The sequence below is a fragment of the Cynoglossus semilaevis genome, chromosome 17 (assembly GCF_000523025.1).
Source record: "Cynoglossus semilaevis isolate Cse_v1.0 chromosome 17, Cse_v1.0, whole genome shotgun sequence".
Classification (NCBI taxonomy): domain Eukaryota; kingdom Metazoa; phylum Chordata; class Actinopteri; order Pleuronectiformes; family Cynoglossidae; genus Cynoglossus; species Cynoglossus semilaevis.
Genome location: NC_024323.1, coordinates 13,569,878 through 13,587,934, shown reverse-complemented (window position 1 = coordinate 13,587,934; position 18,057 = coordinate 13,569,878). Strand labels below are relative to the sequence as shown.

General features: G+C 44.4%; 1 protein-coding gene across 1 annotated transcript in view; it reads right to left on the bottom strand.

Annotated features, from left to right (window-relative positions):
• Positions 1 to 18,057, bottom strand: part of septin12 (septin 12) — a 29,385-nt gene that overhangs the window by 10,274 nt on the left and 1,054 nt on the right. Inside the window, exon 3 of the mRNA XM_025064497.1 lies at positions 5,445 to 6,956. Within this exon, the coding sequence (XP_024920265.1) occupies positions 5,445 to 6,956 (1,512 nt within the window). The remainder of the gene's footprint in view (positions 1 to 5,444; positions 6,957 to 18,057) is intronic.

The window sequence follows — 18,057 nt, the reverse complement described above, 5'->3', positions numbered from 1 at the left end:
ACACACACACACACACACACTCATTACAGGAGTCAGAGACTCTGCGTCTTTAAAGCTTCGATTGGGTTTTGAAGTTTAACAGTTTCCTGTTGATGTGGATTTAAAGCAGTATTACAGTACTGTATACTTTAGAGTACTGCATGGCTGCGGGCTCAGAGAACAAACACACACACACACACACACACACACACACACACCTTCATGTAGAAAATGATAACTGTACGGTGGAAAAATGTGGATGTGGAGTACAAAGAATGTAGTTAGCTTTGAAGTGAGTTTGTCTTCAGACGTTACGGCCAATTACAGTGAAGCTGCTGCGCTGCCATCTATGGGTAACAGGGAGCATGAGCCGATGGGAGTGTGAGGTGAGAACGTACAGTGAAGGCCGCAAATGTCAGAGGAGAAAAGTCCAGGAGACAGACACACACACACGAACCATACCTGCTCACAGTAAAGGGCACTTGGGCTCCCCCTAGAGGTACACAGGGATTCAACTTTTTTTTCCCCACTAAGTAGGAGTTCAAAAATGAAAATTTAAAATCTTATACAGCTCGATTCTTTGTGGGTCATTTTTGTGAGGGCGGGGTTACAGCCTGGACAGTTGTTCAGTCCAACACTGGACCACAAAAAATGTCAAATGTCCAGAGTCCCAGGTACACCCTCCCTTTACATTTAGAGATATTTCTTAATTATTTTATCAAGACCATTATTTATCAGCTCTGATAAATATTAATATTTAAATGTTATAATAAATCGTCTTTTTTTTAATTATAACTTGACATTCTGTCCGTCCTGCAGGTGTTTAACTGCCCCCATAGGAGTAACTTCTCCTCGTTTCTGACCCTCCTGTCTCTGCCCCCCCACCTCCCCCTCGTCTGTCTGTCTTATATGAGAGGGATTAGAAGTGAAGTGAATGCTGGCCCCCTGAGGCCACAGAGCACATTACAAGGGCCTGGCCTCATGTGAACATCACAGGAGACTAGATAATGATCAGGGATAAAAGCAGCTATGTAGGTGAGGGCGGGGCGGGCGGCGGCGACGGCCAGGAAAAGGTCAAAGTGAGAATCAAAAATCACACATGACCAAGGAGGTCTGGTCCTGCGACCGTCACGTCTGACCTTTAACCTTCAGAAACAGCTGTCCCCTTTTATTCTCTGTGTTACTGAACAGAATCGTCCAGAAAAAAACCAAACTATAATATGACAACGATATTATGACCACCATAACTCCTGCAGACGATCGACTGACGTCTACTCTCCAGTGAGAATTGATAAATCCCCATGTTTGACATCAACTTTAAACCAGATATTTTATTCTAAACCAATATTATTAATTATATTAATTATAAACCAATATTTTTTATTTTTACAATTAAATAAATCTATATATTGCTGTGCCTATAGTATCACAATATATTGCAATATATAATACATGTTTCGCTGTCCCTATATCACACCCCTACAATACAATATACTACAATACAATACAAACAAATACTATTTGTTTGGTATTGATACAGTTTTTGGGGTAAATTACAATATGTTGACTTTTATCAACAAATCTTTTTTTTTAACAATTGTACGTTTTCCAAAACCCAATAAACACAGACTGATTCATGTCCAGATAGTTCGATACCATTTAGAGGAAAGTCTCTGCTAAAGCAGGGCACACGAGGAGGAGGAGGAGGAGGAGGAGGAGGAGGACAGATAAGACCCTCCCTACGGCAGCCTGACAGGACACATGTCACACCTACAAACTCTCAAGGCCTGAAAATTAAAGTGTAATTTGTAACAGTTTAACTGCGTCCACCGTGGTTTGACTCCGAGCTCTGACCTCACGTCACTCACAGATTAGCCCCCGGTGGGTGTGGTCCGCTTTTACGGCTCCTGCGTCTGATTGGCGGAGCCAAAGGGCAGCTGTGTTCGGTCAACTACACAGATTGCAAACAAATCTGCATTGAGCCCTGCTGAAGGCGACACACACACACACACTCTGGTGTCTGTATGTGTGCCCCCCCCGCGTCCGTCCTCCCCCTCTCGCTCCTTCACACATGGCTGCCGTCAGTGGGTAAGTCAGTGAGACACCTCCATGATGAGACCTGTGTTTTCCTGACCCTTTAAGTCGGGAACATTCTTTCTACAGAAAGGTTGGAGCTGTTTCTCAGAACGTGTAGGAACCAGCCACGAAGAAGGCACACAGCGCCGCGGCAAATATGCGTGAAACCAGATACGCTCCCTGGCTCTCAGCGCTCGTAAAACAGGAGCAGAAGATGAAGAAGAACCGTCCTCCTCCTCCTCCTCCTCTACTCCCTCTACTCCACATGTTCACCCTGGGCAGGAGCTGCGGTCGCTCTACTCCACACGTTCACCCTGGGCAGGAGCTGCGGTCGCACCTGGTTCAACCTCCCTGGTACAAACTGACACGGTCACAGAGGACAGTATCACTGACCTCTACAGCATCACAAGGTCACGAACAGAGACAACCATTCACACCGTCATTCACGCCATTATTTTAACACTACGATTTCTGTAATGTTTTACTTAAATATGAGTGAATATCAGCCAGCTAGGATTTGTCTGAGGTTCCCCAGCCCACGTCACTTTCCAAGTTGATGTGCGTGAGCTCTTCTGGGGTCGCGTGTGCCGACCCTCTCTTCTGTAAGGCCCGTGTTTTTTCCACCCCTCCGTGTTGTTCTGGACTCCACCATTATCTGTCCTTACACATCCCTTTGTGTGGCATACACACACACACACACACGGCTAATCTCATCTGAGGCAGGAAACACATTTTGGGGCCTTGAACCAAACTCTCTCCCCCCGACAGGAAACTGGACTGAAGGGACAGAGGGACAGCGGAGAGGAGGTTCCCTCAACAACTGTTCCAATGACCTTCGTCCACACGGCTGTGCTGAAAACAACAATCCGACTGTGACGGGGTGACAAAAAACTAAACTGAGTTTAAATGTGAGAGGCCAAAAAAAAAAAGAATTATTTTTAATCGTTTTTCACATCAGAGTTCACTGACGTCACCTACACGAACCACAGACTTTACATAAATAAAACCATATTTTATATCTTGATATTTCAAAAAATATTTTCCGGGAGTTTTTCAGCATGTTGCCCCTCCCCTCTCTGACTACCCCCCCCACCTCCAGCTGCACCCTTTCTATAGCCACAGTGAATTATCTACCTCTGTATCTCTTACCTTCTCTACAGTTTCACCAACCATCTCCAGATCCACATCCATAAATCTTCCTCCTCCCTCTTCTCCTTCTCCTCCTGTCTTGTAGCTCCATCACCAACATCGTCCCCCATCTCACCCCCCCCCGTCCCCAACATCTTTCCTCGGCTCAGGTCCAAACCATGTCCACCCGACCCTTCCGACTTCACCTCCAAACCTCTTCACCTTCACCTTTCCCTCTGGTCGGCTCATCCTGGTCACCTGCAGTGAAGTTCTCAGCTTCTACATCTACATCTGACTCCAGCTCCTCCAGCTCAGCCTCCTGTCTGTTACAGACAGACCAACTGTCTGTCAACCCCGGTCTCAGGTCTCAGTGCTGTCTGCTAAAAACCTTCACTAATCACCCCTGACTCGTGTCTCCATCAATCCCTCCCCGTCTGCAGGCACTTCACCTCTATTGTACGCCGTCCACTTCTCGGATGTTTGTAAAGGTACTTGAACTCACCACCATACGTCACACTTAGGAAGTGAAAAAGGACAAGTGTGTGCCTTCAAAGAATATGTTTGGTTTTTTTTTGACAATTTAAAAAAAAAAATTTTAGGGCACAAATTATTTGACAAAACCCAGGTATTGCGTTATCGGGTTTTCATTATCGGAGGAAAAACCGATAACGATTCTTATACATAAAAATAGAATTATGCTAATATGAGGACGATAATATCAACCTAACCAGCTGCCTACAACTGTAGTAGAAAGACGAAAACATCGCGTCTCCCAGAGTGGAGTGGAGCTGAATACCATGGTACGGTGTACCAGCAGACTTTTGTCATGGTCCGCAGACCAAGGTAAACAGACGAGCGCATGCAGAAGCACACGGCGTGAAAAATGGAAGAGGAGATGGGCGAGATGTTCAACAGTGGAGGAGATGTGGAGTCAGATATGGAGCGCTGAGTGAGGAGAGAACAATACTGTGAGTGTGAAGAAAAAACACCAACGTGAACCCGGACAACATTTAGCAGCTTTAATTTACGCCCTCTCATTTCAGACTCTCCTGCCGAAGTTTCTTTTTTTTTTTTTTTAAATCAGACTCTCCTGCCGGAGTTTCTTTTTTTTTTTTTTTCTGCAGGAGCAGAGGAGGAGACCCTCCGGCTCCTGCTTTGTTTTCATTCTTTTTATGGAAAACGCACATTTAAGTCGGGCAGGAGGTGAAACAAAACAATAATTTCACCCCGAACAGCCATCATGGTGCATTAGCCTGTTATTACCACCGTGAACATAAACCACAGGGGCAGAAAAATTCACGAGCGCTCTCATTAAAGCAGATTAGAATGAAGCTTCACACTTAGGGAGTCGGTTTTATCTCCTCACCACACACAAACTCCAACCTGTGATAATATTTTCTCTGTCTGGTGAAAAGTGAGCAGACAAGAAAGGAATTTGAGACCGATTTTAAAAACGGGCAACAAAGTAACAGCCCCAGGGAGAGGGGGTAATTACTTAGGACTGAGAAGAGAAAAGGTAAAGGTAAATAAGAAATGAGAGGCGAGTGCCAGGTGTGCGATAATTATTGTATTCGTACCATAATTTGACCATGTGACATGCTTCCAGCCAATTACGTGACACGTGTACGACATTCGTACTCAGAACAACAAGCACGATTTGCTAAATGATCCGCAAGCGCCAGCCCCACGGGAGGCTAGCCTGGGATCCGTCAGGAAGTCGAGCAAAATTTAAAACTGAAGAGGAAGAAAAAAAAAAGAAATTTAATTTCTTCTTCTTGTGAAAGAAACCGAACTGATTCCCTGATGAGTTTGAAAGAGGTGATGAGGAAGAAAAAAAATCCCGTGACACACAGCGCCGCTGTTTACCAACGCTGACACGATTCGGCGTGTCAACACTCAGACGCCTCATCAGAAAACATTAAAGTGGGAGGAAGAACATCCCATTAATCTGCCTCGCTCACACGGAGGACAAGGATAAATGACTGAGTAAACACCGGGAGGATGTGAATGATATTAATTTAATGAATGCAGTCAATACTGCACGTCATTAATTAACAAACGCTGCCTCGTTATGGATGATAGAGAGTGTGATGTTGGTTTGTGCAGATCTGTGCATGTGTACACGGTGTGAACCTGGTAGCTCCTATAAATTTGATTTAATATAATTTATGTATAATAATATAATAATAATGATAAAAAATTAAACTTCTCAGTATTATTGTATATGTTGTTTTTTTTTTAAACAGATGAAACCAGCTCACCTTTGTGATTCATCTTCAGCTGGTTCCTGGAGCCGAGAGCAGAACCTCCACCTGCTGCAGACCGACAGTGGTTCTGAACCGGAGAAGACTGGATCACAGCCACAGCATCGGTGCCGTCGGTTAGAACCGGTCTGGAGAATGAGGCGATCCTCTCCAAGATGGAGCCCACGCTGTCTCCTGCATCACCTGCACCACGCTGCACCACCGGGGGACTGGAAGGGCCGAGCAGTCTCGGCACACCGGGGACCGCCTGGGCAATTTGGGGTCCTGCGAGGACCCCCATCTGAGGGCTTCTGGAGAGAGGGAGATGGACCGGAGAACCGTCCAGCAATGGAACTGGAGTGGAGCTCAAAGAAGAAGGGGAAGACGGGAAAGTGGGATTGTGGAGAATCAGGGTCTGGGTGTCAGAAGTCTGACCGTCCAGGCTGCTGAGGGAGGCAGACGGGCTGATCAGGGTGGGCGGTGGGCTGTTTATGTGCTGCCCCACCCCCGTGCTCCTTGGGTAAGGAACAGGGGGGTTGGGCTTCGCTGACCCTCCGTGACCCATGGCTGGAGACTCGGCTCCAGTGCTGCTAACCAGACTCTCCAGGTCCAAAGGGAACTTGTTGAGACGCAGCGTTTCTTTGACCTTTGGCTGCGGGGCCTTGAGGACCTTGAGGCCTTGCTGCTGGTGGCCTTGTTCCATCCCAAAGGAATTGTGATTGTTAAGACCGCCATTCCAATAGGCGTTAGCATTAGCGTACCTCAAACCTGGAGATCCCCTGCCTTCACCTCTCTGCACACCCACGATCCCTCGTCCATCGCGGTTCTGGAGGTCCAGACTGGGCATGGAGCCGTGGTTTAGTCCCCGAGGCCGTTCGGCGTCCATCATCACCCCTGACCTTTGGTTCATCTCGTTGTGGAAAACACTCCCGTGGGAGGAGAACTTCTTCAGGCTGTGGTTAATTATTAAGTTGGCATCTCCTCCCAGCTGCTGCGGAGGGAGTTGGACGGGAGCTTGATACTCCCTCTGAGGCGGAGGACTGGGATATGACCCAAATCTGTTCAGAGGCGGGGCACCACCGGTATTCCCAGAGTACTCCAGGCTGGACGTGGAGCTGTGAAGACTCTCGTTGTCGCTGTTGGGTCCGGACAAAAGGTAGTAACTGCTGGGATTGACCCGGCTCTGGAAGGACAACGCTCTGGTCACAGAGGAGCCGTTGTGGTGGACACCTGGTTTGTTCATAGTTCCTCTGTTGAAAGAAAGGCTGCTGACCACCGCACGGGACTTGAGCACCGGGCTGGGACTGGAACCCAGATTGATGCACGAGTGGTGGGCTGCGGAGCTCACGCCGTTGTTGTTGTTGTTGAAGGCCAACGACGGCGCCTGACCATCTCCCCCGTGTCCCTCGAAGGCTTTGTTGTGTTGGAGGAAGAAGGTGGAGGACGAGGGTGAAACGGGTGTGGAGATGGGCGAGGTGGAAGAGGAGGGTATGTCATCCACGTCTTCAATTTCAAAGGATCTCTTTAAAGCTGCGGATGTGAAGAAAGGAAATAATCAGTCATTTAAATATTCTTCAAAAGGTTACGGTAAAAAATGAGTCAAAAAGTCCTCAGACAGATGTGTTGGTTTCTGCAGGTATCTGCTGTGATTGGCTAAAACCAGTTCAGATTCTCAGGTCTCTATTTATCATCATATCTTGGAATAAACAAGGAATGGCTACAATGACCTTTGTTAACACACACACACACACACACACGCACACACGTACGTCCCTTGTGGTCTGAACACAAAGGAATGGATCGAGGTCAGGAACACACACACATACACACATGTACGTCCCTTGTGGTATGAACACAAAGGAATGGATCGAGGTCAGGTTTTCTGTTACTGGACAGAGCTTTCCTGCAGCCAATGAGGGTGGAGCAGCAGAGAAGACGAAGAACCTAAGAGGTCAATCACACAGGACTTTAACTGACGTCCTCAGAAGCTCTCCTTCTACACAGGTAGATGAGACTGGGTCTATTTTAAATTAACTCACAAACTCTGGGACGTACGGTATGAACGGTGAGACGCTGGATATCAGATTCACTGCGAGTCCGTGCGGTGTTGAATTTCATAGCTGGAAGTCACAGCTTTTGAAAGAGTGAAAGGAGCCTTTCATGGCGATGGACCTACAGAGAATGATCTGCAGCTGTTCTCACATTCACCAAACACCAGACATCACGTCTACTGTAAATACTGGTAGAAAAAAAAAAACAAAAAACCATCAGACAATGACCCAAAGAGTTGAGAGTAACAGAGTCCAAAGTCCTGGGAATTGAACTGATTTTTTTTAATACGATTTATTGATCCTTTATGTTCTTGCTGTGGTCTTGAGCAACAAACGAAACGAAGTCCTGGGAATTGAACTAGTGACCTACTGATTTATTTTTTATTATGCGATTTATTGATCCTTTATGTTCTTGCTAATTCCGGCAGGTACTTCAAGAACCACGTGAAGATCTGTGTCAAAATAAAAGTCTGTTGAGAGATTTGAGAGAAGCCTTCGGCTTCAAAATAAAACAAAGTTCTATTTTACAGTCCTACCTGCAGTACAGCTTCATCACCACAACTCCTCACCAGAGATTATGCGAGTTTGACCTAGCTTCAGCGCTATCATTTAATTTTCAACTGTTGTCTTGCTGCACGTTGACCATCCAGTCCACCAGGAAACCGATTTGATTCTGCAGTTCTACAGAATTTTTTGAGCCCAATAAGAGCCAGAGTTTTCTGTTGCCTGCCCCTGCTGGCGGTCAGCACTGGTACTGCACTCTAACCAGCTTTTCCAGTGGCTTGAAAAAAAAAACAAAAAAAGAAGCAACATCACTGTCTAAGTTCAGCGACAGTAACAAACACAGTGTGATCGTCAGAATGAAACACTCATTCCCGGTGTTGGTTAATTGCTACGAGGGCGGCTAATTGCTCATCAATCTGGGGGCTCCAGGCAGGCTGGGGAAGGGTATTTGTTTGTACATGTAGGTGTGTTGGAGGAGGGATGTGTGAGCTGGGGCAACAAGTGTTAACCTGCCCTCCGTATGAAAGATAAGGAGGGCTGCTATCAGGTGATTTCTGGCACATAGTCAAACACTGGGAAATAATTACGGAGGCAGTGAAGTGTCCTGTCTGTCTGCGAGTGTGTGCGTGTGTATGTGTGTGTGCAGGGCTCCTTCTGTTCTCATAGTTTCACACACTCAAACCCCTCCTCTCTCTCTCTCCCTCTCTCTCTCGTCCTGGAGGAAATTGGGGTCGGGCAGTTATCAGCAGAGCCAATTATTAATTGTGAATATGGTAATTATTTTGCCGTTGAAGTCAATGAACCAGGCCGACTGAATGGAACTCTGGGACACATGAACGCCGTGCATCTCCAAGAATGAAGACTGTAGTTAAAAAACAGAGACAAACAGAGACAAACGTGTCAATTTAAACACGATGATGAGGATTTTTAAATTAAAAAAATGAACCAGGAACAAAAAAAAGAAAAGAAAAGAAAACTCTTCATACAATAAAACCAACTATGGCCCGTGGGCTAATTACAGGCCATTGGGACGTTTGCTCCGGCCAGTCAACCACTGCTATCAATAAAACCAACTACAGGCCATTGGGAAGTTTGCTCCGGCCAGTCAACCACTGCTACAATACCAAGAAGTCCAGTTGAACCACTAGATAGCGCTCTCCAGAAACAACCTAGTTCTGCTGTGGTACTTCAGCAAATTTTTTTGTTTTTTGTGTGTATTTTTAGGTAAAGTTCTGTACTGAATTGTTCTGAATACTGACTGATGATTAATGTCTTTTCCTGGGGTCTGTCAAACTGGTGCCCCCCCCTCCACTATAAACCTATCCACAGTCCTGCTCACACGTCCCATGTCCTGCGTGGACTCAGATGTTGGCCTGACAGACACGTCAGAATTCCCGCTTCATACAAATGTTTAAATTAAATCAACCTTTGCCCATCTGTTAGCGGATTAGCAGCCGGTGCGCAGCCATCGCCCGGCCCTTTTTGGATTAGCGCAAGGAAAAGGGTTTTGTTGAAGGAATTTCAGGAGGCCCTCGGGCAAAAGGGCATCAGTGATTAGGGATTTCATAAGAAGGAACGGCTAAATCATTCACTTCTCCCTGTCCTAATTCCTGCGTCTGAACTGTAGTTTGAATGCTTCACACACTGGCATGTTTCAAAACTCTAGACTAGCAGTAGGTGGCGCTAACCTGCAGATGTGGCGTCAGCTCTCAGAGGTGGACAGGTTATGATCTCAGTGCAGGTGGGAGAGATGAGGGTGAGGTTTTCTCTCACACGTGTTTTTCAGACAACTTCACTCCAATGGTATTTCAGTAACATCAGCCAGGAAACAAACAAACAAACCAACGTCAAAGCTCCAGCTCCAGCTCCAGCTCTGGGCCAGATCAGATGAGAGAGCCACTCTGTCCGTGTCAGTACTGACGACAGTGAAATAAACCACAGACAGTCCAGGACGTAGCTCTGCAGCGCCACCTACAGCAGCTTGGTAAAGATAATCTGTAGATCTGTCTGTGTTCACTGGACATTCTGACATCATCATCATCATCATCATCATCATCATCTGAGGAGGAGGCCCGGTCCTGAAGAACCCTCGGGGGTCCGGGACCAGGAGAAGAAGATCACAGACCGACTGAGTCTAATGTTCTCCAGGACTCACAGCTGGACGAGCCCAGGAGCTCCTGATTGGACCGGGCTAAGAGTCTTCCTGTCACATGTTGGAGTGACGACTGTGGTTCGACTGTAGTTGGAGCAGCTGCTGCACAGCTGCAACTTTTTAACAACATCTGATTCACCTAATAAACTAAGAGCAGGAATAAAAAGAATGTCTCTCGTCATGTCCCCTCATCAGGGGTCACCACAGCAGGGGTCCACATGGTAATGGATGGAATCAAACGCAGAATGTTCTGGAATCCTACCACTGATGGTACCTTCTTCTCCGCTCGCCTAAGTTTGTTACTGATACGTATGTTGTTGTTTAAACATCAGTTCAGCATCGACATGAACGTTTGGGTTTAAGGATCAAATCGTGGTGGTGACCTACAAACTGGTCCTGATATGTTGGTGAATACCAGGTGGATCGGACCACATCTAGTCTGGACTTCAAACATCATCAGACATTTTTGGTTTGGTCTGGTTTAAAACAGCGCCACCTGGACGTGTTCATCCTGGGGTTGAGCTCCTCAGGTTCCTGCACGGGCTCTGATCTGAAGCTAGGATTTTTTTAATTTTTTTTTTTTTAAACTCCACAGCTTTGCTCTACCGTGGACATGTTGAAGTGCGTCTTTGTTGCTGCGGTTTGTGTAAACACTGGTCGGTGAAGAGCTGCAGTTGTTGCAGCTTCTGGCCAAAATCCAGAAAAAGCCAAAAAAAACCGTGGAACAAGCGGCCTCCAGTTCAGCTGCTGTGGATCACATCCCCCTGTAGAGATGACATCAATGCTGCCTGTGTTTATCGCTCTGTTCCAACAGCAACTGAACGTTCCTGCTGCACCAAGAAAGTGACGGGAAAAGTTGGATTTAACTAATGAACTGACTGTGAAGGTGAAGAGCTGCTTCACACACAGACACAGACAACTGAGGAGGTCAAAGGTCAGAGGTCCAGTTATGGTCCAGAGACAGAGAGAGAATCAGAAAAACATTATCAACACCACCAACCTGCACTGTGACTCTTGCAGTACTCTATATAATGTATGCTGTATTTCATTGTTTTCCAAAGACTGGGTCGCAACCCTCAGGTGGGTCGCAGGATAGTTTTTTTTTTCCAAGAGTTTATGATTAATGTCTATTGACTTGGGTCGTGGAGGTTTGGGATTTTTAAAATATGGGTCTCTAGAAAAAAAGAAGTTTGGAAAACACTGGAGTATTTACTACTGGAGTATTTACTACTGGAGTACTACTGGAGTACTACCTGACCTCTCGCCTCACAATCAACTCAGTTCCAACTGCTACACCCAGTCAAACCGTGCTGACCTCTCACTTAACATCTCCATATGAACCCACGTCCATGTGGAGGGTTTCATTCATGTGAGGCCCAGGCCGTCTGGTGGACACACACACACACACACACACACATCGTAGAGTCAGAGGATGCTGAGTCTGGGCATGTCTGATTACACCCCCCAAACACACACACACACACCACACTTGTAGCCATCTCTGTCCCCCTGACCCTTCCCCCTCCACCCCCACATTCCACAAGGTTTTTGACGGACAAAGCACTGTATGAACTGACACGTGGGAACACGCACAACACAACACACACACACGCGCACCCACGGACGTAAGGTAGGTATTGATTATCAACATTATCAATCCCATTGTCCCCTCACCTTTAACCTTTAACCTTAACTACAAAAATAATCCTAATCTTAATTTGTAACCAAACTCTGGTCTGACCCTACATTCTAATCCATACATACACACACACACATTGATATATGTATATATAAATATATGTGTATTTTTGACGGACAAAGCACTGTATGAACTGACACGTGGGAACACGCACAACACAACACACACACACGCGCACCCACGGACGTAAGGTAGGTATTGATTATCAACATTATCAATCCCATTGTCCCCTCACCTTTAACCTTTAACCTTAACTACAAAAATAATCCTAATCTTAATTTGTAACCAAACTCTGGTCTGACCCTACATTCTAATACTAACTCCAAATTAGATCTTGTCAAATAAATCAATCAAAATAATCTCTCAGTCAATGGAAGCCATATACACACACACACACACTGATATATTTATATATGTATATATAAATACATATACAGATATATATAAATATGTGTATATAAATATATATATACAGTAAATAAGTATATATACATATATAAATATATATACAGATATATTTAAAATTATATTTATACACAGAATATTTCTACACATGGCTCCATGTGGATGCACTTGGAATGTATTATATATATGATAATATAATTACATTAACTGAAAGGTACCAGAAAATCTGTCAAAAGCTATTTTAATTAACCAAAAGGAACTGAAACAAAAAGAGAACAGTAATGTTCTGAGGTTGGCACTAAGTGGAACACACACACACGTGCACACACACACATACATACGTGCACACACACAAATTACAACAGATTCCTCTCAGAGGCAGCACATCTGGAAGACACATTCCTGACAACTGTATGCAGTGTTACAACAGTGAAAATAACAGTGTGTGAGGAGGTTGGTTTGGCTGACGTGTTTTTTTTTTTTCCATCTCAACAAACTCAGACTTCCTGGAGTAGGAAGAGGAGGAAGAGTTTTGGCCTCTCAACATTTAGTCTGTTAAAGGAGCAGTGAAAAAAATATTAAAAAAAAAAAAAAATCAAATTAATACAAATACTCGTCCCTCCCAGTACAACCAGTATACCAATCCTACACTGCTATTATGTGAATACAAGGATTTATTTGTTCATTGAAGTAGTAAAAAAATTAATAAAAACACTCATCCCTCCCAGTACAACCAGTATACCAATCCTACACTGCTATTATGTGAATACAAGGATTTATTTGTTCATTGAAGTAGTACTACCACTGGTACTTCAAAAAAAGAAAGTCCAAACCAGGACTTGAACCACTGACCTTTCTTGCCTTTAGGCTAAAGTGCTAAGCGCCATTTCAAAAGAACTGCAGACCATAGTTAGTGAGAAGAGAAAGAAGACGCTGACAGCGTTCAATTAAAGCATTAACGCTCAGAAACGTTGGGCTCAGCCAACGGTGTGTCTTTCCTTTTGCTTGTTTGTTGCTAAGCAACACAACTTTCACCGTGTTTGTTTCTAAAACGTCCTGGTTCTAATGATGAGCTGCTCCTACGATGAACATCCACAGGAGGATTTGGGCTGATGTTGACAGGAATGTTGATGTGTATGAAGGGAAAATTACACCCTTGGACCGGGACGCTCGGTGTGAACTTCTGATGAACACACAGTAAATCTGAGATAATGGCCCTCAGAGCAGAGTGCTTACATTTCCCCGCGGTAATGATTTTTTCCTCTCCGCTCTGTCATTGGTCCACACGCGGCACGAGCCGCTGTTTCATAAGAACACGACAACTGCAGACAAGTCCGAGCCGCTTCGACGACTCTGTGCATTCTGATCCGGGGACGACGACTGAAAGAATTTAACGAAAAAAAAAACCTCATCTCAATCCCACGACAGCAGCAGCGGACGGCGCTCGCTGTCACATGACCTCCACTCACACGTGATCATGATTAACAAAACTGACAAAAGGTTTGTTTGAAGAGGAGAATTCATGAACCCAACTCCGCAGTAACATCTGAACTGCTGTCATAAATAATAACGTGTGAAGTCGTCGTTTCCTCTCTGGGAAAACACAGAAAAACAAATACATGTGTTTCATAGTCAGTGGGGTGGATGTGTGTAAGGGGGGGAGGGAGGGGGTGACACAGGATTCTTAGCGTTCATTAAGTATCACAGCCTCAAACTCCTGTGGTAAAAAAAAAAAAAACTGTAGACCTTGAAGTTTTAATCTAGAATTAATCTGCATTAAATTACATTAAATTTTTTTTCAATTTCTTTTTTTTTACAATTTTTGGGATGAAAATGCAACGTTTAGTAAGTAATTTTAACATAAAAATATGACGACCAGATGACAACAAATCCGTTCACTGAAACTAAAAACTACATTTCAAAGACAAAACTCCTTCACACACACTTTTTTTTTCTTTTTTTCCTGCAGCCTGTTGGAGAACAGAACACACAGTGTGTGTGTGTGTGTGTGTGTGTGTGTGTGCTCTGGACTGCTGTGCTCCACTGCCTTAATGCACACTGGAATGTCAGAGGGAACAGAACTTGTCATGAGCAAAACGAGGTGTGTGTGTGTGTGTGTGTGTGTGTGTGTGGTCACTGGGTCACTAAGTCATGGGACCCTCTCTGATCTCCCAGAACTTGTGGGCCCGGCTCTGAGGAAGCACTGTACCAGGATGTGGCGGGGCCACTCCTGTGCAGCCTGACCTCCTCTAATCTTCCGTGTCATCCAGAGACCTCATGGCCTCCCTTCATCAAGAGCTTCTCTCTGCCCTCACAAAGTGTGCTCATTCACACCAGTCACTCTAGTCCAGAACATAATGACTCAGACTCAGAAAGGGGTGGGGGGGCTGGGGTGGAGGGGGGTGGGGGTTTACACCAACTTTTTTCTGGGGACCCATATTTTAAAAGTCACAAAACGTCACGACCTGAGTCAATAGACATTATTCGTAAACTCCTAGGAAACATGATGCGAGACTAAACCTTTTGCTTTTTCAGCGCTGTCCTGACACCACCGCTGCTCCACTTCTGGATGCACGTAAAAAAAAAAAAATTAAAAAAAAATCAGACAGTTTACGTCTCTGTTAACTGTGAGTTTCTGCGTTTGAATTTCCACACGACTATAATTAAGGTGGAAACGTCTCGACGCACGTAAACGCTGTCTGTGTCAGTGTTTTATTAACTGTACACGCGTTGTCACATTTCTCAGAAACTCTGCGTTTGTTTGGAATGCGGGGATATCTGGGCCATAAGTTCTGCATTTTAGACCCTCTTTGACTTAATCCAATCTCATGCCCGTCGATGGAGGCTGTTGGAAATCAGATTAAAGGTTTAAGGATTAAAGCAGTTGGTGCAGCAGCAAAAAAAAAAAAAAAAAAAAGTTTGGTCACATCCGCCGAACCTCTGTGGCCACGGCTGCGACCAGTGACCAGACCGACCTGGGGGAGGAGGGGCAGGAGGGTAAGGGGTGGGAGGGGGAGAACGGGAGGGGTAGAACACATCACAAGCATGACGCGTTTTACCAGTGTTTCAGACACGAGTGCAACCATCAGGTTTTGGTGAATTGATTTCTCCCTGACATGGAAGCTGCTGTTGTCTTTTAAAGTGGTTTTAAGCACCGACAAACACAAATCTGTCACACACACACACACACACACACACACACACACAGCTACAGTTGCTGTCTGCAGCTTGGAGCTCAAATCACAAATCAGCACCTGTCTAAACAGAAGAATGTGGAAAAAGGAGAGGATGAATGAAAGGCCAGGGGAGAAGCATTGTTGCACTGTCCCTCCTGGGTCCGAGGACTTGATTGATTACACTGAGGCTGAAGACCCGACTGTCCATTCACAGAAAGTAAACACACACACACACATACACACAAGTGAAGCGTTTTTTTTTTTTTTTTCTCCCACCCCTTTTGGCCTCTTCAACAGTCGGTCCTTACACTGTTTGTTCTGCAAAGTACCTTTCAGCTTCGCTCACATAAATAACACTCGATATTAAATCATTTACTAATGAATGTCTGATTAAAATGCATGGCAGAAGACCAGCATCATGGGACAAACTCCGTCAACTACTGTAACAATCTTGCGGGAAAACCACTGAGCTACTCCTACCTAAAACTAACCACTGAAAATGATTTCCATTATTTACACTATGACAAGAAAATCAGTCAAAATGTCACAAAAATAAAAGAGATTCGGATTATTTACAGTACAGTAAACACGACTGGAAACTACTGTAAATATAAATATAAATTCCTTTTTTCTTTCCTTACATCACCGTAGCCACAGTAGCATTAGCACACAGAGGATCCCACACAGGACAGATAACCGAGGAGGACCACAGAGCAACAACAATAAAAGTGATGGATAAGGTGATTCATCTCTAAGGTGAAGTCTGAAAAACAAATCATCCTGAGAGAGTTTTTTTTTTTTTTTACACTGACAGTTGGTGTTGTCAAACGTTGATAGCGGGAGATGAACGGAACATCCTGTCAAAAAAAAAACTGCAGAATGTCTGAAAAAGAGACTTCGCCAGAGTAACACAGGAAAGATGCAGATCTGACCCAATTCATCAAAGTCGACCAGAGGCCAAGGTCAGTCCGATACTTCACTGGAGATACGATACGTATCACGATACAGGAGCAACAATACCATATAATTGTACTGTACTGGAAAACTATAGGTACGGCAATATATTGAGTTTTTTTAAAAAAACAATTTAATTGTTGCAAAACTGTCAGCATCGCAAACACACAATGCTGTTTGATGCTCAACATCAGGGTTGTGCTGTAGAATATTAATATTGTATTGTGAAACTAAATATCGTGATATTTCAGTGTATTAATAATTTCTTACACTTCTATTCTTCGCCAACAATTACAAAAAAAAATCCTATTCTTCGCCAAAAATTACAAAAAAAACCCCAAATAAAACAAACAACCCTCCAATTCAACCACTTTTTTAATTCTCTGAACAGCATAGATGAAGAAGTAGCCTGGCCTGTTAGCATAGCACACATCAACTGGTTCCATGACGTGCTCCTCCGTGTGTTTTTGGCAATCGTCACAGACACGGCGAAGGAATTATAAGTGACATTTGTTGATGCTAACGCTAACGTAAACAACGTACATCTCTCGGTTTTTTAAAGTGTGGCTGAACGCTGGGTGAAGAGGTTTTAAGATGATCTGGTCCTAGACTAAATGACGCCCATCGACTCTTGACTAAAAAGCTCTTGAAACAGTGAAACGAAACGGCTGTGAAGACATGATAGATAAACAGATGACGGCTCTACGAGTACAGGCTGAGCTAATGCGGTGTTTGAGGAAGAGTCACCCACAACAAGCACACTTTTAAAAAGCCCTTAACTATCAGTTTGACTACAATAACATCCTCTCTCCAACATGAGTCACCGGGCGCCGCAGCATCAGATGCAACAATCCCAGCATTTCCTCCAGGATATCCAGCTGTTACAGCTGTCACTATTTTTAGTCTCAGATGTTTTGGCCTGTTGTTACAGGACCACTGCTGTAGGAGTCTCCCGCACTGGTTGTCTCACCCTCTCGCCGGTGACAAAAGGTGGTTAATAATGGTTTAATTGTCTCAACGACTCAGGTATCAGACAACAAACAACATCACCGCACAATGAGCTCTCTGTGAACTCTCTGGTGGGTTTCCTTTGTGGAGATAAATGTGAGGAAAGTTAGTGTTTTTTTTTTTTAAAGTCTTTTCAACAAGTACTCTCCCAGTACTACCAGTATGAACGACACTGACGTACAGCAGCACAGACCTACACTGTTATACCTGCCAATACAACCAGTACATGAAGAAGAGAATTTAAATCGAATATATTGTTTATCAGACAGAGACACACAGTATGATAAAGTAGTACTACAACATGTACTTCACAGACACAGTGCAACTTATAGTGAGATGTATTCAGAAACTGAGTGACTCATGTAATACTGCGTACCACTCAGACTTGCACAAGTTCCATCACTGATGCACGCCCCATAGTTTGAGAACCTCTGCATAAGGTGATTTATTTAAGTCAGAAAATAAAGGCTGGAAGTTTCAAGTTTTTAACTTTGAAATGATAAACAAAAATATGCACTTTCACGTTTTTACATTTAAGAATAAACCCCCTACTCTAATCCTTGCACGGGATTCACACTTTCACGTTTTTACATTACTCTAATCCTTGCGCAGGATTTTTTTTTTATACACAAAAGTAAAAGTATTTTTGGGGGAAGAAGAGCTGCTGCTGTAATTTTTATAA